Below are 27,895 nucleotides of genomic sequence, written 5' to 3'. Positions count from 1 at the left end.
TAATAATTACGGGGTTTTCTGGTTTTGTTTTGTTTTTCGGGGGGTTTTTTTTGGTCCCTGATAAGCGGTCAGGAGAGCAGACATAGTACTCTGGTCCTAGAGAAGAGTGTCTGACACATTACAGGCAGTGCATATATATTGAATGAATGAATGCTGAACCCACAAAAAGCCTCCTGAGAGAAATCGAAAACAATGTAATGACCTAATTTTGCTTACATTCATTTAAAAAATAAAACAAGCACAATAAAGTGGCTCGTGTCTACGAGCACAAATGTTGTCTGCAGCAAAGCTAGAGTACCTGTTTTCTCTTTCTGACGTGGGGCAAACGTATCACCGTGTGTCATAAACCATGTATCCGGCTCTGATTCTTCAGCTTTCGGACGCCTAACGCCGACGATCCACATTGTTTTAACTCATTCGGAATCGTTTGAAAAAAAAGATCAATCCCAGTGTGCAATGCAAACAATCAGCCCGGTCGCTTAGAAACCACACATCCCAGGATGCCACGCTCCGGGTCCCAGTCGGTCGGAGGCAGGCGGGAGGCCGTGGCATTCTGGGAGTTGTAGTCTCCGCGCAAGTCCCGCCTCTAGAGCGGCTTTGGCGGCCTGCGTGTGGAGAAAAGCCTCCGGGGAGAGCGGCGCTGCCCTACAACCTTCGCCCCCTGCCCTCCCCTCTTTCCCACAACCCAAAATGGCCGCCGGTGTGGACTTCGGCGACCTAGAGTTATTCGAGGCGTTTGACCCTCCCGAGGAGTCGACCCCGAAGCCCGTTCACACCCGCTTCAAGGACGACGACGACGAGGAGGAGGACGACGACGAGGCGAATGGGGCGGGGGACGCGGAGCTCCAGGAGCAGCTCCGGCACTGTGAGGAAACCATCCAGCAACTCCGCGCCGAGAATATCCTTCCGGCTGGGCCCTGTCACCCGGGACTTGGGGTCCCGGGGGCGGCGGGGGCGGGCGCGGGGAGATTCCAAGAGGGTCAGCATTCGGAGCCCCTGCTCCCGCGGCTCGGCGGGCGGGCGGGCTCGGGCGGGCTGCGGCCTGCGCGCTCCCCCTCCCGTGGGCGGAGACCCCTTCAGTGTGGACCCCCCGGGTCCCCCACCCAGGGCTGCTCCCTCGCCTAACTTCAGCACCTTCGCAGTCACGTTGTAAACGGCTCCCGACCCTCCTCTCCCTCCCTTTGGGGCCACGCTAGGTTCTTTCCTGGGCTCCGGTGGAGACGGTCGTGATGGATGTTTGGAGACGCGGGGATCGGAGCCCCCCACCCGGGAATGGGATACTTAGGGTGGGGCCCGAGCTCCAGGGGCCACGGGGATGCAGTGTCGGGGGCGCCTTGAAGAATGAGCATGCAAAGAGAAATGGTTAATGGGCGCGCGATGGTTTTGCTTTTTAGAGGTCTTCCGCTCCGAGTTAGCTTGCATTGGCAGGGCCCTGGGAAAAACGCGCCAAGTTTCCCTTTGACTTCATTGACATGATTACAGGGTTTCTGGATTTGCTAGTACGTTCACTTTCATTCATAAGTTTCTTAAATCTGCCTTGTACAGTTAGCTTTGGTTCAGGTAACTCTCATGATGATGAGTCCCGAGAGCGGTTGATAATGTCAGCTTTTGAAGTTAAAGCCCGACACTTTATTATGAATATTTATAAAACACTAGCGAGTTGAGAGGTTTGTGCATTTCATATCCATAGATACAGTCCCGCGTTCTTGTTAACATTTCGCTCTATTGCCTTTACTTTGTCATCTATCATGATGCTTTGACATGGGAAGTTTTCCTAATTGGCTGCTTTGGCTCGTTCCAGGAACACCGTTGTCTTAACTGACATTTTGGGTTAATCTCCTAGACTGTTTCTGAACTTCAGTATCATGTCTTAGAATATACGTTCAGAGGGCTGAAAATTGTACTTAATGTTTAGGTCCAAAACTCGAGCTCAGTGTGTCTCCCTCAATATACTTGCAGGTCTTTCCGTTACATTTCTAACATTTGGATAACAAAAGTGGGAGTTATAGTGGTTGAATCTTATGACCTGCATAATTGTGTTTTTTGATGACTGATATTCCTTAATGAGTAATAACATCAGGAACTTAAAAGAAAGTTGAACATTCTGACAAGACCCAGGTATGAGATCTTGATATTCACACCTGAGATGCCTCTTGCTGTTCATCACGTTAATCACGGAGTAAGAGGTGGTGGGATTTTGGTATTACCATTTATTCAGAATACCATGAAGAATTCAGTAACTTCTTTATTGTTGACTTATGGGTATAAAGGAATTCTGGTAAGTGGGTTAAACATTTAAAGGGACTTAATGGGTCACTTTTCTGAATCCCAAAAATTTTGCCTGGTTGTTCAGAAAAGCAAGTCAAACCCAGCTGTTCATATTCAACACACATTTCCAGGAAGATAAAATAAGTTTACAGAAAAGAAATAAGTTTACAGTTACTTTAGCTGATGATTTCTTCACAGATTATTGTTATTGGCTGTTTTTGTATTTTGAGCTGGAGTCGGCTTACTGAGACAGGGTTTCACCTTGTAACTCAAACTAGCCTGGAATTCACTGTATTGCTTAGACTGGCCTTAAATTTATTGGTCCTTGTTCCTCAGCCTTGAAAGTGCTGGAATTGCAGATGTAAGCCGCCACACTAGCATTATTTATACAAGTAAAATATTTGATTAATGCAGATAGTGCATGGTATAGCAGTTCTGTGTTTTGTTGAGACGGTCTCACTGTTGTTGCCTACACTGGCCTCAGCTCACAGTGAAGCTGAGGGGGGCCTTGAACTGCTGACCCTCTGCCTCCCCTGAGTGCTGGGAACGGACCTGGTGGCACCAAGTCTGGCAAAGCATAGCGCTTCAGAAGGGACGGAGAAAAGGCAAAGTGCTTTTGAGGAAGTACAGCGTGTAGGCGTGTATTCAGACATATATGGTCATAGCACACATACTAAATGCTGGCATCTCAATATGAATTTAACAAGTCACTAAATACATGTTTATTTTATTTTATTTTTGAGTCAGGGTCTCACTTTGTAGTTTTGGCTGGCTTGGAGTTCACTTTATATATACCAGGCTGGTTTCTAACCCAGCCGGCTCTTCTTTCCTGGTGCTGGGATTAAAAACACGTGGTACCACTCTGCCTAAAGTACTAATTTATGTGGAATGGTTGGTTCTTCCTCTTTTTTGCCTTTGCTTCCCTATCCCTTCCTTCTCTTTTTTTTCTTTCTTTCAACAGGGTCTGTATAGCCCAGGCTGCCCTCAAACTCACGGCCTGCCTCCTGCCTTAACTTCCCAAGTGCTGGCATTGCAGATAGGAGTCGTGTCCATTTGAAATAGTTTCAGGCTTTGGAACGAGGAGGTTACCCTGTACTTTTTACTGTTTCTTCGTGTACTGGCTAGATTGTGGCTAAATTTTCAGGTGGGGTCTCATGTAGCCTGAGCTATCCTAGGACTCATTATGTAGCTGTGATGATCTTGAACTTTTGATCCTCTGTCTCGACCTTCCCAGTCTTGGTATTACAGGTGTGCATTGTAGGCAAGCCATCAGCTGAGCCACTTTGTCAACTGAGGTCTCTCGTGGTACTAGGTCCTCATACAGTACAGGTCAGGCTACGTAGACTTCACTCTGGCCCATACCGGCCTTAAACTGGGAGCGGTGCTGCCTACGATTCCCAAGTTGTGTGAGTCTTGGATTGTAGTTAAAGCAATGTGCTTTGGCCTCCAGGAGTCTATAATAAAATAAAAATTCATTTATTTATGAAGTGTTTAGTTTTTCTTTATACTTCCAAACCAAATTCATGTGGAAATGTTTGGAAGTATAGTCTTGTAACCTGCCTGCTTGTCCTCTTCCTTGCTGCCCTGATTTGTAAAGAAACTAACCTCTTGTTAAAAAAAACTTTGTTAAAAACTAAAACCAGCCAGGCAGTGGTGGCGCACGCCTTTAATCCCAGCACTCGGGAGGCAGAGCCAGGTGGATCTCTGTGAGTTCGAGGCCAGCCTGGGCTACCAAGTGAGCTCCAGGAAAGGCGCAAAGCTACGCAGAGAAACCCTGTCTTGAAAAACCAAAAAAAAAAAAAAAAAAAAAAAAAACTAAAACCAGGCAATGGTGGCATATACCTTTAATCCCAGTACTCAGGAGGCAGAGCCAGGAGGATCTCTATGAGTTTGAGGCCAGCCTGGTCTACAGAGCAAGTCAGGACAGGCACCAAAACTACACAGAGAAACCCTGTGTTGAAAAACAAAAAACAAAAAAACTAAAAAGATTGACCTATGGTTCTTTGGGGAGTGTGTGAACTTTTTTTTTTTAATGTTGAGATAATTTCTAGGCTAGGCATGGAGGTGCGGGCAGTTAATGATCACTTGGGAAGCAGAGTCAGTATGATCCCTGTGAGTAGCTGGGCACTGGTGGCACACACATTTAGTCCCAGCCCTCGGGAGACACACAGGCAGACACAAACTCTTGTGAGTTTGAGGCCAGCCTGGTTTACAGAGTGAGATCCAGGTCAGGCACCAAAGCTACACAGAGAAACCCTGTCTCGGAAAAAAAAAAAAAAAAAAAAAAAAGGTGTTTGTGGTATAATTAGAATCTAAGCACCCTATCTCAGAAAACAGACAGACACTTGGACTTTCCCCTTCTAGCCTCCCTCCCTGTACACATACGACATGCACCCACACACTGTATTGTGCATACACTGAGTACAACACAATAAAGAGATAGGTTTCAGGGCTGGAGAGATGGCTCAGTGGTTAAGAGTCCTGGCTGCTCATCTAGGGGACCCAGGTTCAGTTCTCAGCACCCTCATGGCAGCTCACACCTGTCTATAACTCCAGTTCCAGGGCTTCTGACACCCTCACACAGACATTTAGGCAAATGAAAATAAATAAATTTACACATTAAATAAAAATAAATTATAAAAAAAGAGATATGTTTTGTTCAAACCACTAGAGATAGTAGACTAGGGGAAAACGTAGATTTTGCATAAGAAAGCTGGAGCTCTTATGCTTATTGTCTTGTCACCTTACTTGTTTGGCTGGACTTGGAAGCCAAGGCCCTTTCGTGTGCTGAGTAAGCTGTCCAGCACAGGCTGCCTCCCCAGCCCTCTTGGTCTTGTTTGCAGAATATTACATGATCTTTAGTCCTTAAGGTTACAGAAGTTAGCGGGCTGTGGTAGTGTACACCTGTGATCCCAGGACTGGGCAGGCTGAAGTAGAAGGATCCCAAGCATGAGGTGAGTAGGGCAACTGAGGAGGCCTTGTCTCAGCGAAGAATAATTGTAATCACAAAACTCATTCTAAGTGCTGTGCATGTACTTGACTGTCTTCTAAGACCATGTTTAACTTCTGTTTTAGTGGCATACTGGTGAGCAATACTAAGATAGATGGACCCTTATTACAAATTCTGTTTATGAACAATGCTATTTCAAAGTAAGTAGTTTTTTTTTCTTACATGTAAGTTTATGTGTATATGAAACTGGATCCTGTAAATAACTGTTTGCATTGTATTTGTATCTTTATTCTTTTTTTATTGCATTTTATTTATTGTGTGTTTTTATGTGTGTGCCATGGTGCAGGAATGTGGTAGTCAAAGGACAACTTGTAGGAGTCAGTTCTTCCTCTGCCATGTGGGTCCAGGGGCTTGAACTCAGGTTGTCAAGCTTGGCTGCAAGCACCTTTACCTGCTAAGCCATCTCGAGGGCCCTCATCTTTATTATTTAAATTGTTTCAGGGTTAAAGTATAAGAGATCATTGTTTTGAGTGAGAGTATGAGAGTCATGGGACCTGAATTTGAGTCTGGACTCCTACATCCGTGAACTGGTGCAGCTCTCAGTACCTGTTAATTTTCTCACTGGAAAACAGTGTGTGCTAATGCTAAATGCCCCTCAGGTCCTTAAATGGAATCTATGAGAGCTCAGGAAGTACCATCTCATAAAAATGCCACCACCACTATAATAACAAGGTTAGCTGCTCCACTCTCATATGTGGATAACAGTTTTCCATATTGGCTGTCTGCAAAGCCTACCCACATCCCACATGGTTATTTTTGGTCAGTAGCAGAACTTGACTTCTGCAAGCCTTCTGGCATGCCTTAATGCAAGGCTCAGTGCACTCCTGCAGTGGCCTGCCCTTCCTGAGTCACTATTATCGTCTTATGCACTGACTATGGACAAGAAGATAAAGGAGTAAGGTCCAGGCCCATCACCTGCTCGTGTAGTCCACGAGTGGAACCCAAGACATTGGGAGCTAGGAGTAGCTTGGATGGTGAGTGTGTGAGCAGCATGAAGCAGGGTGCTCGGCACACCTGGGCTTGGTTACTGTGGAGCCTAGATTAGGAAGGTCTGACTTCAGTACCATCCATCTGTATTCTGCATTCAGAATCTTAGATGCTGGAGCTAGAAAAGACATGAAAGGTCAGGTCTGCCTGAGGTCCCTGGCTGCCTTGTTCCAGCATAACAAAACCTGGACTTCTTTGATACCTGAAGGGATCACTCCAGAATATTTGATCAGTGTGGTTCTTGACCTGGACACCTAGACATCTTTCTTTCTTTCTTTCTTTTTTTTTTTTTTTTTTTTGCTAATGTATTTTGGTGGTGTCTTTTTTAGTTTCCATGTGAAATGGACATTTCCTTATATGTGCATTGAAAGTCTGAGGAGGATATGGAAAGTCTTAACAAGTTGGATGTCCCTATGTGCGGAAATAGGAGAAAGGAGGAAGGAAGCTTTTCATTATGTAACTCCCTTGGTGGATTTTGTTTGTGTTTGGTTTCGGGGCCAGTGACTTCTCTGTGGTCCTGGCTGGCCTGAGATTTGCAGCTGTCCTACTGCCTCTGCCTGCCTGCGAAAGGCTGGCAGTACAGGCATGCAGCATCATGCCTGCGAAAGGCTGGCAGTACAGGCACGCAGCACCACGCCAGGCTTGTCTCTTGGGTTTTGAGCCATTTGTATGTATCGTCTTAAAGATTAAGTATATGAAATTTATAAATAAAATCTACTTATTCTCCCACCTGTTTGACTGAGGTTCTGTGCCAGACGCCCATAGATGATCAGAATCAAGCTGTTAATGCTGCAACAATACATACATAGAGTCTCTAAGGAGTAGCATTCTGAGTTACAAAGCCCCTAATGTAGCAAACATGAAAAACAAAAATAAATGGGACTTCTTCAACTACTGCAAAGGACTCTGCTAATGTGTCACTCTGTCCAGGTGCTAACCATCTGTCCGTCTTTCCCTCTCCTACAGGCAATACCACCAAGAAATAGAAGAGTTTGTATCAAATTTAGTAAAACAATTTGAGGAACAGCAAAAAAATGACATGGAAAAGACTTCTTTCAGCCTTTTACCCCAGGTATTTTAACCTTGAGGCTCGATGCTAAGTGGTTATGCTTTTTGCTGCCAACTGCTGTTACACTAGAAATCCCCTTGAATCAAAACCAAAATGAGGAAGATTGTGTGCTGACTTTGTATCCTGTCACTGGGTTCCTTCTGCAAAGTGACCAATGCTGCTATGGCTTTCCTCTGAATGTGCCTCCTTTGCTCAGAATAGTTGTGTGACTATGCCTAAAATTAACGGTGTTCTATTTCCCAACGTGGGCAGAAAATTGGCTGAAGGAGGGGTTTATTTATCTGAGGTTTATAAAAGATGACTTCTTGGGACCAGAGAGGTGGCTCATTGGGTGAGAGGGCTTGCTCTGCAAGTGTGAGAGCCTGAGTTTGAATCAGCAATACCCACTCCTTATGTGTAGCCAGGATTTTAAGGGCAGAGACAGACAGATCCCAAGAGCTCACTGGCCAGCAAGCGTGGCCAAATGACAAGTTTCCAGGTAAGTGAGAGATCCTACGCCAGGAAGATAAGGTAGAGGGCAAGAGAGGAGGTCCTGCTATGGCTTCTGCATGTGTGTGCACAGACAGGCACACCCAGCAACTCAAGTACATACACTTCGGACAACTTTAATCCCAGCATTCAGGAGGCAGAGGCAAGCACTGTGGTCTACGTAGTGAGTTCCAGGATAACTAGGGCTATGTAGAGAGACCCTGTCTCAAAGAAAAAGAAATATGAGGAATTACAGTGTGTGTGTGTATTCAAAAGTGTGGTTTGTTTACTTTTTTTCTAATATACATTAAGGTAAGTAGACTCTCTCAGCCAGGCATACACAGGAAAAGGGGAAAAAAAATCTTTCAATTAAGCAGTGATACTTTTTGTCCTCAGGAATTGGAGAAGGAAGTATTTTGTTATTTGAAAATTTTGTTGTTTTGAGACAGGATCTTAACTGTGTAACCCTGGCTGGCTTCAGACTCATAGATTCACCTGCCTCTGCCTCTTGAATGCTAAGATTAAAGGTTTGCACCACCATGCTCAGCTGAAAACTTTTTTTTTTGTTCGTTTGGATTTTTTTGTTTGTTTGTTTGAGGCAGGGTTTCTTTGTGTAGCCTTGGCTATCCTGAAACTCGCTTTGTAGACCAGGCTGGCCTCAAATTCAGAAATTCTCCTGCCTCTGCCTCCCAAGTGCTGGGTTTAAAGGTGTTTGCCACCATGCACGCTCCAAAAATGTTACTTTTGATTCAGTAAACATTTCAGAATTTTGTAATTGTTTGAGGTCTATGAGGTTATCAGTACTGACTGTTAATGGTTTTTTGCTTGTTTTGGAGTTGGTTTTTTTGTTTTTTTTTTTTTTTTTTCTTTTTTTCCAGACAGGGTTTCTCAAGTCTGCCTTACTATATAAACATTGTATAGTTATAAATAATCCTGCCTTAGCTTCTAAATTCATTCTATTATGACATGATGTTGTATTTATGTATATTACTAAGTGAAAGAAGGGTGTTGAGCTTCCTAAAGTTTGAAAGTCAAAAAGTATTCCTCCAGCTGGAAAGATGGCTCAGTGATTAAGAGCACTGGCTGCTTTTCCAGAGGATCCAGGTTCAGTTCTCAGCACCCACATGGCAGCTCACTGCTGTCTATAACTCCAGTTCCAGGGGATCCGACACTCTCACACAACCATACGTGCAAGCAGAGCACCGATAAATAATGGAACACAAAAGGTATTCCTCTTGTGACTCTTGGTAACGCCTGTTGTTTGGTCTCAGCCATCCAGTGTTATGTTGGAAGAGGACCATAAAGTGGGAGAATCTTGTGCCGTTAAGAACAACAAGGAAGCTTTCAGTGTAAGTTTGGACTCTTCATTGTTAATTCTGCAGATGTGTGATTCCTGTATGATAAGATGGTGTAGTCCCATGACTTGATACGATCACAGCGTTTTCTTGTAATAAACAGTATTGTAATTGTCATCCTCTAAATATCATTTGTTCTTTAGTGATTGTTGCGTGCTATTGTGAGGACACTTTATTCACAAGATTTTTTTATTGGTCCTGACCAGCCTCTTCATGTTATCTTGAAAATTTTGACCAAAGAAGTAGAAAGCAGACTTGTAAGGCTTACACACAGATGAAGCTGAGAGAAGTCGCTGATGTAACATGGCATCTTTAAAATTTGAAATGTCTGTAGGTTTAATTAGTTTGTAAAAGCAAAAGCTTAACAGGGAGAACCTGTATTTAGGCCTTCCAGTTCTTTTGCAGAATTCATTGGTATCAAACCATTTTGTAGCATACTCACAAAGGATGACTAGTTTTCATGCTATGGGATATGCTCCCAATAATACCCCAATTTTAAAGACATGGGGCTGCTGAGATGAAGAAGAGCCACAAGTCTCATGAAAAAACTTGAAAGGAATATTGTATCTCTGCAAATTCAATAGTAGTTGTTACATATCACGCTTCATAGCATCCCTGGTAGAATGGGGTTAGTGATGGAATTGAGAACAAGAGGTACATTTCAGCTCAGTCTTAGAGAACTCACACAGGTGTGGCCTTGGCAGCTCATCCTTGTAATCCCAGCACCCAGGACAAAGGCAGAAAGGAAAAGGAAAAAGGCTAGCCTGGGCACGTAGCTTAGTGGTAGAGTACTTACTTGGGATGTGTGAGTCGCTGGGTGGTGGTATCGTTGCTGTTGTTATTCTTAGCCTGGAGAGATAGCTGAGCAGTTAAGGACGTGTACCACTCTTGTAGAAGAACTGAGTTTGATTCCCAGCACTTAACCTGGGTGCCTCACAACCACAGCTAACTCACTCCAGCTGCAGGGATCCAACACCTCTGGCCAACCCAGGGACTGGCATTTGTGCCACAAACCCTCAAACACGTGCACACACATAATTAAAAATAAAGTAAATCTTTAAAAAATAAGAAACTTGCTCCCTTCCCCTTCCTCCCTTCCCCGCATCAGGTGTGCACACTTCCGCTTCCCCTCCTCTCCTCTCCTCTCCTCTCCTCTCCTCTCCTCCCCTCCCCTCCCCTCCCCTCCCCTCCCCTCCCCTCCCCTCCCCTCCCCTCCCCTCCCCTCCCCTCCCCTCCCCTCCCCTCCCCTCCCTCTCCTCTCCTCTCCTCTCCTCTCCTCTCCTCTCCTCTCCTCTCCTCTCCTCTCCTCTCCTCTCCTCTCCTCTCCCTCTCCTCTCCTCTCCTCTCCTCTCCTCTCCTCTCCTCTCCTCTCCCTCTCTCTCTCTCATTATAATGAACCCTTTCCACATGGGGGAAAGTCAGAAATTTGCATCAGAGAGAGGGGAAAATCTAGGTTATTTGAGTAAAATAACAATAAGGAATGCTATCAAGAATATTTTATTTATATTTTGAGACAGGCTTTTGTAGCCCTGACTGTCCTGGAACTTGATCTGTAGACCAGGTTGTCCCTGAACTTAGAGATCCGCCTGCCTCTGCCTCCCGAGTGCTAGGATTAAATGCATGCACCACCATCACCTGGCCCTATCAAGAATATTTCCAAGTTTTTTATTTCTTGTTCTTTGTTTATGGTTTGGTTTTTATTTTTAATTTTTAAATGAAATTTATGTGTTTGTGGTGCATGTGTGGAAGTCAGAGGACAGTTTTCTGGAGTTGGTTCTTCTCCATCCGCCTGTGGGTCCTGAATATGGACCTCCAGTTGTCAGGCTTGGCGTTGGAGCCATCTCACCTGCACAGACTGTTTGTTCATGAGACAAGAACTCTCTCTGTAGTCCAGGCTATCCTCAGACTCACAGCAGTTCTCCTGCCTCGGCCTTTGAAGTGCTGAATTTACAGGTGTTAGCCACATTTAGCTTCAAGAAGGATTTCTGAACTCAGCTAGGTAACTTTCATTTTCCTTTCCACTGAAAGGCTATGGAATTAAAGTAATGTTTGTCTAGAATGGCAGTTTTATAGTTATTGCTTTACTTCTTTAGACAGTACTGGTGTTGACTGAATGCTGCTCTGTGCCAGGAGCAGAGAGGTTTCAGAAACAGCAATAAAAAGAAAGGGTCTAGGCCAGCTCTGGTTTAATGAGCAGGTGAATGGGAGAAGGTTAAATTCCTAAGAAAAGTAAGATTGAGGCGTAGGCCAGTAGTTATGTACTTGCCTAGCTTGTGAGGCCCTGGGTTCAATTCCCCAGTAGTATATAGGTGTGTGTGTGTGTGTGTGTGTGTGTGTGTGTGTGTGTGTGTGTGAGAGAGAGAGAGAGAGAGAGAGAGAGAGAGAGAGAGAGAGAGAGAGAGAGAGAGAGGAGAGAGAGAGATTGATTGATGGGCAGCCTAGGTAGCTTAGTGAAATTCTACCTTAAAATAGGTGAAGAAATGCCTGGGGCTGGGGCTGCAGTTTGGGGCGCTTACTTGCCTCGCATGTGGAAGGCCCTGAATTCAGTTGTGGGATAGCAGGGAGCGGAGTGATGCAAGTCCTGGAAGTGGGTGGTTTGTATAGTGAGTAGTTGGGGACTGCCTGTGTGGGCCAAGGTCTGGATGAGTTGACAGAGAATTTGAGGCTGTATTCTGAATGAAGAGGGCTCAATAAATAGGAAAGGGAAGGAGATGCCAGCAGCCAGTACTGGTATATCTCTTGGGAGCCAGTTAAGGGTGATACTGGTGGAGGTAATATTCTTGCCATTTGATTAAAAAGGAAACACGTGGAAAGCTAAGAGACTCACCAGTAGTCAGGTGACAGAGCCAAGTGATCTGCATCCTTATATTCCTTTATAGGCCATAATGGAAACTTCAGATTATAGTCTAAGAAACCATTTAAGGATCATAAGTAAAAAAGTGACATGCTACATCTTAATGGAAGGAATCAGGTTCTTTGTGGAAAGTAGTTGGCCCCTGGTCTGCTTAGGGTCTGCAGCCAGTTAGAAAGCTGTTGTGTTAACCTCAAGCAAGAGAAAGCATAACTGAGGCCAGTGGGGTAGTCATGATGATACCTGGCTGAAATCTGGATATACTTGGCCGTGAAACCAATCAAATGTGTTCACGAGTAGGTGTAGAATAAGAGAGCTCCTGAGAGAACAGTCAGAAGACCTCAGGCCTTGGCCACAGGAAGTGGGAAGCATGGGAAAGGAGCAGGTTTGGAGGGGCTGGGAATTGGTTGCTTTTTTTTTTTTTTTTTTTTTTACTTATTTATTTGGGTTTTGTTGTTGTTTTTAAGACAGTCTCACTGTGTATCCCAGGCTGGCCTCGAACTGTGGTCCTCCTGTCTCAGCCTCCCAATGCTGGGATTGGAGGCAGGTGTCATCTTACCCGGCTGCCAGTGCCATTTTAAATAGGTGAGTTTGAGATACCTTACATGTCCAGAAAGAGGTGTCATGTTGGCATTTGAATATCCAAAACTGGAGCTAAGGGATCAGAACGTACTTGGCGGGGGTCATCAGCACAGAAATTATTTCTCATACCCTGCATCTGAGTCAGTCACCTCAGAAGTGAGAGTGGAGGAGATGTCTAAGGATTGGCAGCATGGGGAGATGAGAGGGACCTGGGGGCAGAACTGAGAGTGGCATCCTAAAAGCCTTCCATGGATGGAAGACGTTTCTGGAAGGAAGGAGGAATCAGCTGTGATTCCTCCTTGCTGACAGGTTGAGCGATGAAGTTTGACCGTTGCCCAAGGACTAGGCTGCAGAGCAGTCCGTAGCTCCCTCCTCCAGCCGGTGTGATCGGGATGCAGCGTTCCTGGGAGGGTTCTGGAGACACTGGCAGGGGCATGCTCTAGATAAAACCCAAATACAACATAGGAACCTTCATCAGTCCTGGCTTGGGGGCAAAAAAACTATAAAATGCATTTTGGAGATAGAGAAACTTGAATGTTGAGCTGATATAGGTGATACTAGAGAGTTACTGTTGATTTGCAGGAAAATATTCTTAGTTCATACTGAAGCATTTAAGGTAAGTGTTACTCTGTCTGCAACTGACTTAAATGGTTAGGTAAAGAGTATGTGTGTATGTATATGCCTGAAGAGAGTCTTGCACAGAAACATTTCAGTCATTATTTATTCAGTCTAGGTACAGGGTGCATGAATATTCATTGTACTGTGTTTTCAACCTGTCTATAAGAAATGGCTGCAAGAACTCAGTAGGAGACCAAGTAAATGCTAACCAAGGAACTAGAAACAATAAATGCAGCCTGTGAGGGTCTTGCTGCAAATACATGAGGTACTGGAGGGACCTGTGAGAGTCAGGACCTGGTTGAGACGGAACCAACGGTCTATAGTACTAATGATACCGGTGAAAGCTCGGGTGCCGCTTTATTTGCACACCAGGGTCCAGCTCCCATTTAGGACTTTATTTCTCATAGCTTCATCCAGAGTCAAACTGTTAATGGGTGATCATAGACTTACATTATCATAGACTTACATTACTTAATGTCTTTTTTTCTGCTTAAATAGCGATATTTTTTGACTTGTTTTCTGCAGGTTGTAGGAAGTGTCCTGTATTTTACTAATTTTTGCCTTGATAAATTGGGGCAACCGCTACTAAATGAAAACCCTCAGCTTACGGAAGGATGGGAAATACCCAAGTATCCTACATAGTGAATGAAGATCTTTTATGCATCTTGCCACTAAGTTCACCTTTAAAAAAAAAGCTTACCAAATTTTGCAGACCATGATAACTATTCCTTAATAAAATTCACTAAAGGTACCAGCAAGTCTTCAGCCACATTGTTTCTCTAGAAGGGCAAGAAATGCAAGTAAAGGCAAAAAGGTTTGTGTGGGGCCTTGTCTTGTTTTACTCTTTGTTTTCCAATACCAGAACCATAAACTCTTTGTCACCTCTTAAAAGTTAATATTCTTTATCGATGGCTTGATACAAATTACACATTGAGCTAGAGTCCTGATATCAGGAGATATGTGTTAACTGTTTAAATTGATCGTCCATTTCTTGGAATTCAGGCCCAGTGCCTGGGAGGGTGGAAACAAGTCGTTATTATTGTCAGTGTAGTTACGGTCTTAGAACCATCCGCCTTCTTCCCGTGTTACCTGAAGGAAACCTGATGCTCTGTTTGCTTTGGTTCTTCTGTTAGTAGCCACTGGAAAAAGTTGAGAGGTAACATACCAATCTGGAGCAGGCTGGTTCTTGGTTAAAAGACTGTATACACAGTGCTGTTTATGTAACTGAGTACAGACACGTTGCTGTGCTCAACAATTGCAGACACGGTGCGAGGCCTCGCCTGCTGCTGTCTCTGGCACTCTGCTGGCATCTAGAATGTATTGATTTGCTTCTCCATTTCCATTGACATTATGAAAACCCGTGGATTTCTGTTGTGTTTTGTGTTCTGACCCAATAGACCAAAGCCTCACTGTTTCAATTGTGGTTCTGAAGAGCATCAGATGAAGGAGTGCCCAATGGTAAATCTCTCTCTAAGCAGAGTGTCTTTGAACAGGAGCTGGTGGAGGTTTTGTGCGTGGGTGGCTCTGGGTAACGTGCATGAACTTCCTATGCTGCACTCGCTTGTGCTTCAGTCTTTCCAAACTCCTGTTTATGTTTCAGACAGTGACTGAATACTCTAGTTGAGGTGAATGAAGTATGAGTTAATTTTAGACAGTTTATTTTAAAAACTTAATTCTGGGTTCTGATAACACTAAAATAATAAGTAGTTAAAGTGACTGTTCTTGTTTGATTTTCAAAAGTGTCTGCTTGATTTTCAAAAATGTCTGCCCACTTTTATGCATCTAATCTACATTAAAACTAGAGCAATCTATGCTTTACCTTTTAAAAAGTGATGAGTATTCTCAGTAAATTTCTCAGATATTTCTAAATTACTCGAACATTGTTATGATTTAGCCTCGGAATGCTGCTCGAATAAGTGAAAAGAGGAAAGAGTATATGGATGCCTGTGGTGAGGCAAACAGTCAGAGTTTTCAGCAGCGATATCATGCAGAAGAAGTAGAAGAGAGATTTGGACGATTCAAGCCAGGAGTTATCAGGTACCACTGTTGTTTTACCGTGTGGTGTCACTTTTCATTTTCTTAGTATTTAGAACCTTCTGTGTTTCTTGTGGGGATTACAAGCATGTAAGAGTGACCAGGTGGTGGTGTGCAGATCTGTGAGTTCGAGGCCAGTCTGGTCTACACAGAGAAACCCTGTCTCGAATAACGAAAAACAAATAGAAAAGAATGTAAGCAAGCTATAACAAGTCTGTACAGAATGCATCCATTCATTCAAACCCACTTATCAAAGGCTTACTGTGTGCTTGGTATGTATCATACTTCATACTATGAAGTACAGGGCAGAAATGTTTTAGCCAGGCATGGTGGCTCATGCCTGTGATCCCAGAACTTGGGTGGCTGAAGAAGGATGATCCCCTTAAGTTCTATGTGAGCCTGGCTACAGAGTAAGAGCCCTTAAGAATAATACAGGTTTTGAGAGATGGCTTGGAGGTTCAGAGCACTGACTGTTCTTCCTGAGGATCCAGGTTTGATTCCTAGCACTCACAGGATGGCTCAGAACCCTATCTGTAATTCCAATTCCCGGGGATCTGACATTCTCTTCTGCCCTCCATGGGCACCAGGTGGATACATGTTGCACAGGCACACATACAGACACAAACACTCACACACATGAAAAAAAAAATGATAATGATACTTGAAAAAAAGAAAGATGCCAAAATAGTGGTTTTGTGCAAATCTGAATTCATCATCTTTCCTCCTCTGTTTTGCTCAGTGAGGAACTTCAGGATGCACTGGGTGTGACGGACAAGAGTCTTCCCCCCTTCATCTACCGGATGCGCCAGCTGGGCTACCCTCCAGGCTGGCTCAAGGAGGCTGAACTGGAGAACTCAGGGCTCGCACTCTATGATGGAAATGGTACGGTATGTTAGGAAAGAGAAGTCAGTTTACGGGTCCCCCACTCACCCCACCTTTTTTTTTCTTTTTTAAGATTTATTCATTTATGTATATGAGTGCTCTACTTGGGTGTAGTACCTGCATGAGAGAAGAGAGCCTCAGAGATAAGAAGGTGTCTGATCCCATTGTAGATGGTTGTGAGCCACCATGTGGTTGCTGGAAATTGAACTCAGGATTTCTGGAAGAACAGCCAGTGCTCTTAACCACTGAGCCATCTCTAGCCCCCACTCACCCCTTTTTAAATTAAGATTATTAGCCAAGCCTTTAAGCCAACATTTGGGAGGCAGAGGCAGGCAGATCTCAGTGAGTTTGAAGCCAGCTTGGTCGCCTTAGCAAAATCCTGTCTTAAAAAAAAAAAAGATTTGCCGGGCAGTGGTGGCGCACGCCTTTAATCCCAGCACTCAAGAGGCAGAGCCAGGCGGATCTCTGTGAGTTCGAGGCCAGCCTGGGCTACCAAGTGAGTTCCAGGAAAGGCGCAAAGCTACACAGAGAAACCCTGTCTCGAAAAACAAAAAAAAACAAAAAAACAAAAAACAAAAAAAAAAAAAAAAATGCATGTGCCACTACCATCTGGCTAAATCTTTTTTAATTTTTGAGACATAATTTGTATCCCAGGCTGTCCTGGAACTTGTTGTGAGTTAAAGTTGGCCTTGAACTCCTGCCTTAGCCTTCTAAATGTTGGGATCACAGGTTGCCATGCTTGGAGCCTGTTTAAAAGTTGTATGGTTCAGGGAAATGATAATTATTTCTAGACTAATTCTGATACGGTATCTCAGCACTTTCCTTGTGTGGTTTGATGTTGGGGAGCGCGGAGGCAGGACATGTTTAGTGTCTAGCCTTGTTAACATTTTCTCTGGTCTCTAATAGATGATGCTGATGGGGAAACAGAAACTGGAGAAATACAAAGTAAAAATGTCACTTATGATGTCTCAAAATTGGTAAACTATCCAGGTTTTAATATATCTACTCCCAGAGGTATTCCAGATGTAAGTATACATTTTAAAATTTTTCTTCTGAAATATGATAGTTATATTAAAAATTTTCCAAAATACTAATGTATGTAGCAGTTTGTTACTTTAGAAGTGAGTGAATTCGTAGCTGGACCTGATGGCACACATGTGTAATCATAGCACTTGAGAAGTGGAGGGAAAGTGAAGTTTACTGACGTGTTTGAATTTGTTAGACAGGTCTCGTGTTACAGGCTGGCCTGATCGTCCTTCCTCTACTCCCAGATGCTAGGATTACAGATGTACATGCATCTGGCTCTGATGGACAGTCTGGGAATCAGACTCAGGTTATCAGGCTTGTGCTGCAACTCCTTATGTGCTAACTCTCCCAGATCCTAAGTGGAGCTTTCTAACTTACATTTTTCAGTACTGGAAATTGAACTCAGAACCTCTTATGTGCTAGTGCCACACTGTCACTAAGCTAATGCCAACCTTGGATCCTCTTACTAGTTAGAACACTAAGTGTAAAACTGTAGATGTGAAAGCTGTGGGGTTTTCTGACACTATATCTAAGCAGAGGAGCAAAAGTCGGTTGTTAGCTCTATAATCCTAACTCTACAACAAGCTCAGCTGGAGTCTGCACCTCAGAAGAGCATTTCTGCAGTGTGGTGTTGTATGATAACATGCCTTTAATCCTAGCACGTTGACAGATAGAGGAAGGTGGATCTATGAGACAGGGCTTTTTTGTGTAGTCCTGGCTGTCTTGGAGCTCACTCTGTAGACCAGGCTGGCCTTAAACTCACAAATAACCGCCTGCCTCTGCCTGCTGATTACTAGGATTAAAGGCATGTGCCACCTGTCTTGTTTGAGGTGTTGAATGATGTAGTGATGTTCCTTCTGCCTCTTCCATGTCCTGGGATCCAAGAGTGTGCCCTTTAGTCTAGTTTTACAGTTTTATTATTATTTTCTAGTTTGCATGCAAAGTAATGGATTTTATTTGACATTTCTGTTTTAGAGCTTTTTTTTGGGGGGGCGGGGTGTTGTTGAGATGGAATCTCACAGTAACTCTGAAAAACTTTGAAGTTGCTGTGTGGCCCAATCTGGCATGGGATTTGCAGTGACCCTTAGCCTCATCCTCTTGAGTGCTAGGAGCAAAATCTCTAAAAGGTGATGTTTTCCAAATCCATTCATCCTGTTTTTTCCACATTAGGAGTGGAGAATGTTTGGTTCCATACCAATGCAGGCATGTCAACAGAAGGATGTGTTCGCCAGTTACCTTACTTCTAACATCCAGTCGGTAAACAGATTGTGTGTGCGCGTGTGTGTGATACTGGGAATTAAACCTAGGACCTCAGATGTGCTAGGCAAGCACTCTACCACTGAACTACATTCCTAGCCTCAGGATATAGATTTGAAGGGTGTAGTTGGTAAACGTTTGTGACCATGAGATTTTATGGCTCATTAGTATCTTACTTTTTGGTTTATATTGTAAACACTGGTATCTGATTGATAACGAGGCTGCTGAATAGGAGCCCTTTCAGCAGTTGCTTGGGTCGAGACTGGTTTAGGTATGGGTTAGGGGTTCCCTGTCTGCCTTGTGTGACTTGTGTTCCTCTTGGTTACTCCGTTAGCCGAGCGTGAAGTCTGGCAGCAAGCGGTCTTCGTCTCAGTCCAGCCCTAGCAGTCCAAAGAAGCAGAGGAAGGAAGGCAGCTCAGCAGCCTCCCCTGCTGACATGGAGCTTGACTCAGGTACAGTTTTCTGGGTTTGACGTCTTAGGAAGGCAAGGTCAGTCTGGATGCTCCTGGGTCTGTAAGGAGGGCAAAGCTCCACCCCCTTATGTCAGATCATTGACATTGGTGCTGGTAAACCTGAACTGGAAGCCACATGTGAGAGGCAGAGGGACCATATCTAGCCAAGTCCCTGAAATTGTCAGGGTCAGGCACCCACAGTGCCACAGCTAGTCTAGCCCCTCAGATGGGGCTTCACTCTGGAAAAAGCAAAAGGGCATGCACACCTCCGGTAGCTCCAGCTTCCAGAAGAGTTGAGCCACTGGGCCTTTGTAGATATATTGGTCCTATAAGTTAGTTGTCTCCCAGGGACCGTGTGCTCCTAAAAACTCAAAACAGGGCAAATCCTTGCCTCTGACACGATCTCTTGCTCGGTCTTGTGCCTTCCTTCCTCCATCCTTCCCATGGAACCTGTGCTTAACCAAGATCATGGTGATCTGACAGGAAAACCCAGTTTCCACCTTTAGGAGCTCCTCCGACTCAGCCCCAACCACTGCTCATTTGTGTTTGCCTGAGTCATGGTTAATTAGATAAACTTGGGCTCTTCTGGACCCAAGGCTAACAGTTGTTTTCCACTCCAAAGTAGGCCTGGCTAGTTTTGTCCTATATAGCAAGACAGGTGTTCTAAAATGGGGTAAAATGGCAACATGGCGAGAAGATGCATAAAAAAATACTGTGGTAATTGGTAGAACTGGTGGTGTGCATACTTAGCTTATGTGAGGCCCTGGGTTTGAACACCAGCACTGAAGGAAAAAAACTTTGATTGAGGTACAAATAGTGTACTTTATTCCAAACTTGAATGTGAATGAACACTCTCCATTTTCAAATTCCCAGGGAAAATTTAAACATGGACTAAATTCCTTTGAAGTTCAAAAGAATTGAAGTCCAAAATTAATTACTTTACAGAAATTCATAATCTGTTAGGCTTGGTGTCCTGTAGTCCTTGGGAAACAGGCAGGAGGATTGTGGGTTCAAGTCTAGCCTGGTCTACATTGGAAGATCCTGTCCCCAAAAGATAACCAATTAAGCTGCCAGATCATTTCATGTGTTGTCATCATCTCAGCACAGCTCCTGAGCACCCTGCCAGGAGGTTTCAGATCCTGGCCCTCCAGCTTTTGCAGCCTTTCTTCAGTGTCCAGTCGGACTGCCCTCCCCAAGCCTTAGTCTTTGGGTTGCTTGTTTTTGAGATGGGAGCTCCAGTAGCTCAGACTAGCTTCAAACTTACTATGTAGCTAGCCCAAGCTGATCTTAAAGTTCCCCCCATCCTCCTGTGTTAGCCTTCCAAGTCCTGGGATGCCAGGAATGATCTACTACACCTGGCTCTCTAGCCTTTGCAAGAGACTCATGAAAATTTGAAACAAGCTGGATATGGATATGATGGTAGATTCCTGTAACCCTAGCACTTAAGAGACATAGGCAAGAGGGCCTCACAAGTTCAGGGCCTGGTCTACATAGCAAGTTCTAGGCCAGCTTTTTTTTTGTTTGTTTGTTTGTTTGTTTGTTTTTGTTTTGTTTTGGTTTTGGTTTTGTTTGTTTGTTTGTTTTTTTGTTTTGTTTTTCAAGACAGGGTTTCTCTGTGTAGCCGGTTGTCCTGGAAATTGCTCTGTAGACCAGGCTGGCCATGAACTCTCAGAGATCCACCTGCCTCTTCCTCCCCAATCCTAGGATTAAAGATGTGCACCACAACTGCTTCCCCCCCCCCCCCAGTGAAGAGGCAGTGTTTAAAAACAAAGGGGGGCTGCTGGTAAGGTGGTTCAGTGGGTACAGGCTCTGGATGCCAAGCCTGATGACTTGAGTTTGTTCCCCAGGAACTGGAGTTACAGGCGGTTGGGAGCCACCGTGTGGGTGCTGGGAATTATGCTGGCTCCTCTGGGAGAGCATCCAGTGTTCCTAACTGTTACTGAGCCATCTCTCCAGCCCCATGAATTTTTAAAGATCATCTTAGCATGTACAAAAGGTCATGTGGCAGGAACCCTCCTGCCCAACCACAGAACAGGAAAATGGCTGCAGACCCTGAAGCCACATCCTGACCAGACCAAGCCTCTCTGGGTATCTTCTGGAGTCCTGTGACTCTCTTGTCACCTCCCAGTCCTCTCACTTGGTACTAAGTTACCTGCCCCCAGACTCTGAATAACAATGACGAGCATCCAGTGACTGATTGCCCCCTATGATTAGGTGAAAGACTGTAGTTTGGGGACAGCAGAAATGGCTCAGTAGGTAAAGGACCTTGCCCCAAGCCTGGTGACTTGAGGTCAATCCTCAGAAATGTGGTAGAAGGGGAGGATTGGCTCGCACAAGTTGTCCTCTGACCTCCATGCACAACCAAGACATGAAGTGCTGTCCTTCCCCCACCCAGTAAGTAAATAAATGTAATACAATGATAAGCCTGGAGGTGACTCAGCTTGGCTGGCTTAAATGCCTAGGCCAGTAGCCCCACATTTGGGGCAGGTACACACTCATGAGCCACTGAGGCACCCCATCATTCCCAGCTTCTTCCTTGAGAAGGAACAGGTAACTCACGGAGCCAGGCCAGTTGTAGAGCATGTAATAAGTAAGGCTGTGTCCCAAACCTGTGGACAGTTATATTAGTGTGTGTTAGTGTGATAGTTTATTCAGATGAAACTTCTTATGGATGTTGTCTCATGTCCCCTTAATTCTCTAGCATTTGTTTATTTTATTATGTATACTTATATGTACATGTCTGCACATGTGCCATCACCACCCTTACGTGGAGGACAGCTCGCTTTAGTCTTTTTACCAGGTGTGATCTAGGGATTGCGATCAGGTCATCAGGCTTGGCACTCATCTTTTTGGTTTTTTGTTGTTTTTTTTTTTTTTTTTTTTTTGAGACAGTTTCTCTGTGTAGTTTTGGTACCTGTCCTAGAGCTCACTCTGTAGACCAGGCTGGCCTTGAACTCACATCGATCCAACTGCCTCTGCCTCCCAAGCACTGGGATTAAGGGCGTGCACCACCACCACCACCACCACCACCACCACCACCACCACCACCACCACCACCACCACCACTCGGTGGCACTCATCTTTATCATCTTACTGGCCCGTGGTTGGGTTTTTTGGTTTTTGTTTTGAAACAGGGTCCCATGTAGCCCAGATTGGCCTTGGTCTCCTTTCTCTTTACAAATATCGGGGTTGTAGGCATGCACCACCATGTTTGACTCTTGTTTGGAGACTGTGTGTGTGTGTGTGTGTGTGTGTGTGTGTGTGTGTGTGTGTGTGTGTGTGTTTCTGTGAGAGACAGATAGGGTGCATGGTCTCCCTGTGTAGCCCAAATTGGCTTCAAACTCTGGTAATCCTGCCTGCCTCACCTGTCAAGTACTGGTATTACAGGCATGTGCCACCATACTCAAATGGACATAAATCTTTTCAGGGAGGGGGTATTTCAAAACAGGTTTTCTCTATGTAGTCCTGGCCATCCTGGAACTCACTGTGTAGACCAGGCTGGCCTAAAACTCACATAGATCCACCTGCCTCTGCCTCCCAAGTGCTGGGACTAAAGGCATGCACCACTATGCCTGGCAAATCTTTTTAGTTTTTAATATAATTTATCCTTAAAAGCAAATGAAGGACTGGATATGTAGCTCATAGAGTAGAGTGCTTGCCTAGGATACATGAAGCATTGGGTTTCATTCCTTAGAACCACATAAAACCAAGTGTGGTAGCACATACCTTAACTCCTGCATTCCAGATGTGGAGGCAAAAGAATCTCAAGTTCCAGGCCAGTCTAGTTATAAAAATATTCTATCAAAAAGTACTAAATTTTTAGTCAGGCATGGTAACATAGCTTTTATCCCAGTACTGGGAGGCAGAAGCAGGAGGATCTCTAATGTGTTCAAGGCTAGCTTGATCTATAGCAAGTTCCAGTCCAGCCCGGACTATATAGTGAGACCCTGTCTCAAAAAGGAAAAATCAAAAGATAATAATACTATACTTTTAGTTCCACTATTACCCAAGACACTACTCTATCACTTAGGGATTGCAGACTGTCACTGTATTTGAAAACATATGATATATAATGAATGGTAGGTAAAGAACAGCAGTGTGATATCGCTGCCACAGAGCTGATTACAGACCATAGTGATAGCAGCTTAGAATTATATTGAGTGAAGTCAAGGACTGAGCAGGAAACCTAGCAAGGCAGGCCAGGCATTTGAGGAGGTAGGAGATGCATGCACGCACGTGCGCGCACACACGCGTGGACTGTAGGACTGGTCCAGCAGCAGCAGAGAGGCAGCTGGACACTAGCGGTCACTAAGGAGAAGCAAACAAGCTCTGTCACACACGCGGAGCAAGCGCTCTGCCTCGGAGCTGCATCCTGGGCTCCTTCTGCTTTCTGTTCTGAAACAGGGCCACAGTAAGCTGTCTAGGCTGGACTTGAACATGGCAGTCCTTCTGCCTCAGCCTCCTCAGCTGGATTAGAGGCCTGCACCATCCTCAGGCCAGGCTGTGAGAAGTTCCTCGTCATGAAAAGACTTCTAGGCCTGGAGCAGTGCTGGCTTCATTCTGTAGGGGAAGGGTGGCACTCAAGGCTTTCCTTGACGTGGGATGTTCCTAAGATGGAGGGGTGTTTTAGAAATGGATGTCCAGCTGACTTGGAGGATAGACTAAGGAAGATGAATCCAGAGGTGAGGGTGGTTGGCTATTTCTGACAAGTGTCAGTGGATCTGGAATAAGGGGGTGAGCGATGCGGTAGAGGAAAGGGTGGACTTGAGGGAGCCTGGTGTCTGAGGTTAGCGCAGAGGAGAAGACTGCAGTTAGCAGCAGACTTCCTTCCCTCCGGGAGACTTCCTCTTCGCTTCTGCAGCCGTCCCCACTCAGGGGCAGCACCCTCCTGGGAACTCCTCCTCTCTCCTGTGTGTGTGTGTGTGTGTGTGTGTGTGTACACACATGTACACAGGGGTCGCTCTTCCAAGGTCTGAGTCACATTCCTTAGCACCAAAATCCAGAGCACTCACTCGCCCTGACGTGCCTTCCTCAGGACTTGGTCGGGACTTCAGACGTCCAGGCATGGTCATGGCATCTGAAAGTCACTGGTTTTCCCTTTTCCTGGTTTTCGAGACTGTAGCCAGGCTGGCTTTTGAGTGCCGGCATTGACAGCAAGTGCTACCGTGTCTAATCCTTCTCTGCCTTCTCAAAGACAGTTATCTGGGGCCGTTCTATCTCTAGGTACCCCAAGTTCAAATAATACATTTGTATGAAATGCATCTTCCCATTTCAGATGTGGAGGTTCCACCTGGCTCTCAGAGCAGCAAGGCCTTCCAGTTTCAACCACCCTTGCCTCCTGGCACACCTCCTCCGCTGCCACAGGGGACACCTCCACCTCTCTTCACTCCTCCACTCCCGAAGGGCACCCCACCACTGACTCCCAGTGACTCACCCCAGCCCCGACCCACGGCTGCAGCCATGGATGAGGATGCCCTGACACTGGAGGAGCTGGAAGAACAGCAGAGGCAGATCTGGGCAGCTCTCCAGCAGGCCGAGGGAGGCAACAGCGACTCTGATGTGCCTGTGGACACACCTTTAACTGGGAATTCAGTAGCCTCCTCCCCTTGTCCAAATGAGTTTGACCTCTCTGTCCCAGAAGGAAAGGCCCTGGAAAAGCCAGTGCTGGCTGAGCCCCAGGACCCAACCACTTCCGCAGAGACGCCGCCGGGGCCTGAGCCTCCCTCCAGCCCAGCAGCAGAGACAGCAGTGCTCTCTCAGAAAGAAGAGGAAGGAGCTGCAGACGGGGACACCCAGGAGGCTCTTCTTGACAATGGCAGTGTGTCCAACTGTGACCTGAGGAATGGAGGCAGCCAGAAGCTCCCTCATCAGGACACCCGGCCCTCAACAGCCTCCAAAATCCATAGCCTGGTACCTGACATGAGCAAGTTTGCCACTGGAATAACACCCTTCGAATTTGAGAACATGGCCGAGTCCACTGGGATGTACCTCAGGATAAGAAACCTGTTAAAGAATTCACCCCGAAATCTGCAGAAGAACAAAAAGGCTTCGGAGTGAAGGCCTGAGCAGCGCCGGCTGCACGGTGACCTGTAGCTCTGCGTTGTTCTGGCGGACTTAGACGGCGGTGAAACCGCTTCCCCTTGTCCTCCCCACCTTTCAGAGTCTGCCCACGGTTTGTGATCTCAGCTCCAGCCTGTTTCACAAAATGAAAGACTGGGCATGTGAATTTGTTCTTTTTTCTCACTGACGACAACAGCCAAGGAGGTGTGTACATGAGCCGGTTCAGACGTGGTTGGTTCGGGTTATACTATTTTTGGATCGTGAGTATGTGTCGAGTGAAGGTTTTTGTTTTTTTGTTGTTTTTAAATGTCTTTTGTAAATTGTTTTCCCTTTCTACATTTTGCTATTCTGTATATATAAGCTTAATATATCACTTTTTAAAAGAAATTCTAACAATTTTAAATTCACATTTCAATTCCAACAACCAAATGAGAAAAATCAGGGATGAGCAGCTTTATCCTGCTTGGGGTATTTTTGTAAGATTTTCATGCATGAATTTTAATATCACTCTTACTTTTTGTAATTTAATTATTCAAATCCAATAAAGGTGTGCTTACCTTTGTGTACAGAGGTTTAATAAATTAGTTTTCTTACATGTGAACCAAGACTGGGTAGATGTGACTCACAGTTAAATTGTTCCTTGAAACTGGGGTGAAAATGATGTGGTTGCAAAGAAACTGCATGTTTGGATCCCAGCCTCACATATAATAAAATTGTTTAATATTTTGGGAAAAAATGGAGGTCAGTTAGCCTTTGTACAAGATAATATTGTGCATTCAAGCTGTAAGGTAATAGTTAGACACAAACAGAGTGACTGTTCACTGTGCAAGCTGGTTCTCTGTTAGTCTCTGCTTGGTCAAGCCCAGGAACACTTGGAGACCTTGAATTACTCATGTAGTGTTACCCTGCTTCCAGGCCAACAGAGGGCGAGAAAGGGAATCATTCTGGATTAGTCTGCATTTCTGAGAACTTGAATAGTCCACTTGACTGGTTTGTATACAGTAAAGGGAAGGATGATCACAAGAAAGGGCGAAGGAGGCCAGGCTGAAATAAAATGTTACGTACTTGGAGCTGGTTTTGTCATCGAGTTTCACGTGAACTCTTCACAGGGTTTACGTGATGTGACGTGTGAGAACCTTAGCCTCTCTAGCAGCCCTGCCACAAGGAAGGAGGTCAAGAAGGCATAGAGAAGATAAGGGGTCTTGTCAACATTAGAGGTGTTTCTTCTCTCTCTCTCTCTCTCTCTCTCTCTCTCTCTCTCTCTCTCTCTCTCTCTCTCTCTCTCGGTAGCATCTTGCTGTATAGCCCAGTTACTATGCTACTAACTACCTTACTGCTGGGATTACAGGCAAGAGGACATGATTCTTCACACACACACACACACACACACACACACACACTTACTTATTGTGGTGGGGGTGGTGGACATTCCTTGCCATGCATATGGAGGTTAGAAGACGATGTGTGGGGCCCATGTTCTCTTCCCACCACTGTCTATCTTCATCATCTAGACAACAGGCACCTTTACCTGATGAGCCAGCTCGCCAGCCTGAGACTGACATTGTACTTTCTGATCTTCCTGCCCCCACTTCCAAATTCCTGATTAAAGATGGGCACCACCACTCCCAGGTGCTGGGGTTCCAACCCCCCCAGAGCCCTGTGTGTGTGCTAGACAAGCACTCTACCAACTACACTGCTCCCCCAGCCCCAGTGACATGACTTGACTGAAGACTTAGCTGGTTTCTAAATCACAAGTAACTGTTTGGCCTGGTGCACTGGCTTGTGCCTAGAATACTTAGCACTTGGGAGGAAGGCTGGAGGATCAGGACCAGCCTTGGTTACATTGCAAGTTCAGTTAGCTTGAGCTACATGAGATCCTGCCTCAAAAAAAAGTTGTGTTTCTTTAACTGTTGTATTACTGGTATCCTCTGAATATTGAGATAGCTTAACAAATATTTCCAGCACATAAATACCCTGTTAAGGTATAGATTATACCATTTCCACTTCATTGAGTAGGTATTGTCTTTTTTTTTTTTTTTTTTTTTTTTAGCAAATGTCTAAGACATAGATGGTAAGCAACCTAATTGTAAATAAATTCAGATCTCTCGCCTCTGTATCCAAGTTCTTTTTTTAATTCTTATTTTTTTTAAATTATGTGTACATGTGTGCGTGTGTGAGTTCAGGTGCCCTTGGAGCCCAGAAGAGGGCAATGGATCCTGTGGAGTGGGAGTTGGATGCAGGTGGTTGTGGGCTAACGGGCAGATGTGGGTGTTGGGAACCAAACCTGGGTCCTTTCCAAGAGCAGTGAATTTAACAGCTCAGCCATCTCTCCAGCCCCGAATCTGGGCTTTTACCCACTGCCTTGCTTCCCTGTGAGAAACTCTACAAAAGTATTGGCTTCTCAAAAACTTAGCTCTTCTTTCTTTTTTTCAATTAGGGCTGGAATTTTAGCTGAGTAATAGAGAGCTTCCCTGACATGAATGAGGCCTTAGGTTTGATTCCCCAGTACCAGGAAGAAAAGAATTGACAGCTGCCCACTGGGGCACACTTGCAGTAAACAGAAGGAAGTACTGAGCTAGGAAGGAAGTTTCCTGTTTGTAATCCCAGCACCGGGAGATTGAGGCTGGAGGAAGGTAAGTCGTGGGCTATCCTGTGTTGTGGAATAATCTCTTTATATACTGTGAAGATTTGTTACTTGGATTGGTTTAATAAAAAACAGGGGGCTGGAGAGATGGCTCAATGGTTAAGAGCATCGGCTGCTCTTCCAGAGGTCCTGAGTTCAATTCCCAGCAACCACATCGTGGCTCACAGCCATCCGTAATGAGATCTGGCACCCTCTTCCAGCTTGCAGGCATACATGCAGGCAGAACACTGTATACATAATAAATAAAAACCTTAAAAAAAAAAAAAAGATGTATTTTAAAAAATAAATAAATAAGCCGGGCGTTGGTGGCGCACGCCTTTAATCCCAGCACT

The 27,895-nt window shown here is 45.0% G+C and overlaps 2 protein-coding genes across 2 annotated transcripts in view; one reads left to right on the top strand and one right to left on the bottom strand.

Annotated features, from left to right (window-relative positions):
* Kntc1 (kinetochore associated 1) overlaps positions 1-399 on the bottom strand; it is a 104,946-nt gene extending 104,547 nt beyond the window's left edge. Inside the window, exon 1 of the mRNA XM_076561409.1 lies at positions 299-399. The gene's annotated coding sequence lies outside the window, so the exon portion shown is untranslated. The remainder of the gene's footprint in view (positions 1-298) is intronic.
* Positions 314-25,485, top strand: Zcchc8 (zinc finger CCHC-type containing 8). Its single transcript, XM_006970712.4, has 14 exons — positions 314-898; positions 2,076-2,118; positions 5,344-5,418; positions 7,232-7,337; positions 9,074-9,151; positions 13,734-13,837; positions 13,957-14,022; positions 14,606-14,666; positions 15,103-15,245; positions 15,982-16,124; positions 17,031-17,149; positions 18,321-18,407; positions 18,742-18,859; positions 24,135-25,485. Exons 1-14 carry the CDS (start codon positions 691-693, stop codon positions 24,914-24,916), a joined length of 2,133 nt encoding a protein of 710 aa, XP_006970774.2. The 5' UTR covers positions 314-690; the 3' UTR covers positions 24,917-25,485.
* Positions 25,486-27,895: the final 2,410 nt, after the last annotated feature.

Source organism: Peromyscus maniculatus, chromosome 23 (assembly GCF_049852395.1).
Source record: "Peromyscus maniculatus bairdii isolate BWxNUB_F1_BW_parent chromosome 23, HU_Pman_BW_mat_3.1, whole genome shotgun sequence".
NCBI classification, from domain to species: Eukaryota; Metazoa; Chordata; class Mammalia; order Rodentia; family Cricetidae; genus Peromyscus; species Peromyscus maniculatus.
Note: the sequence above shows the minus strand (reverse complement) of the source record. Positions and strands in the feature narration are given on the sequence as shown.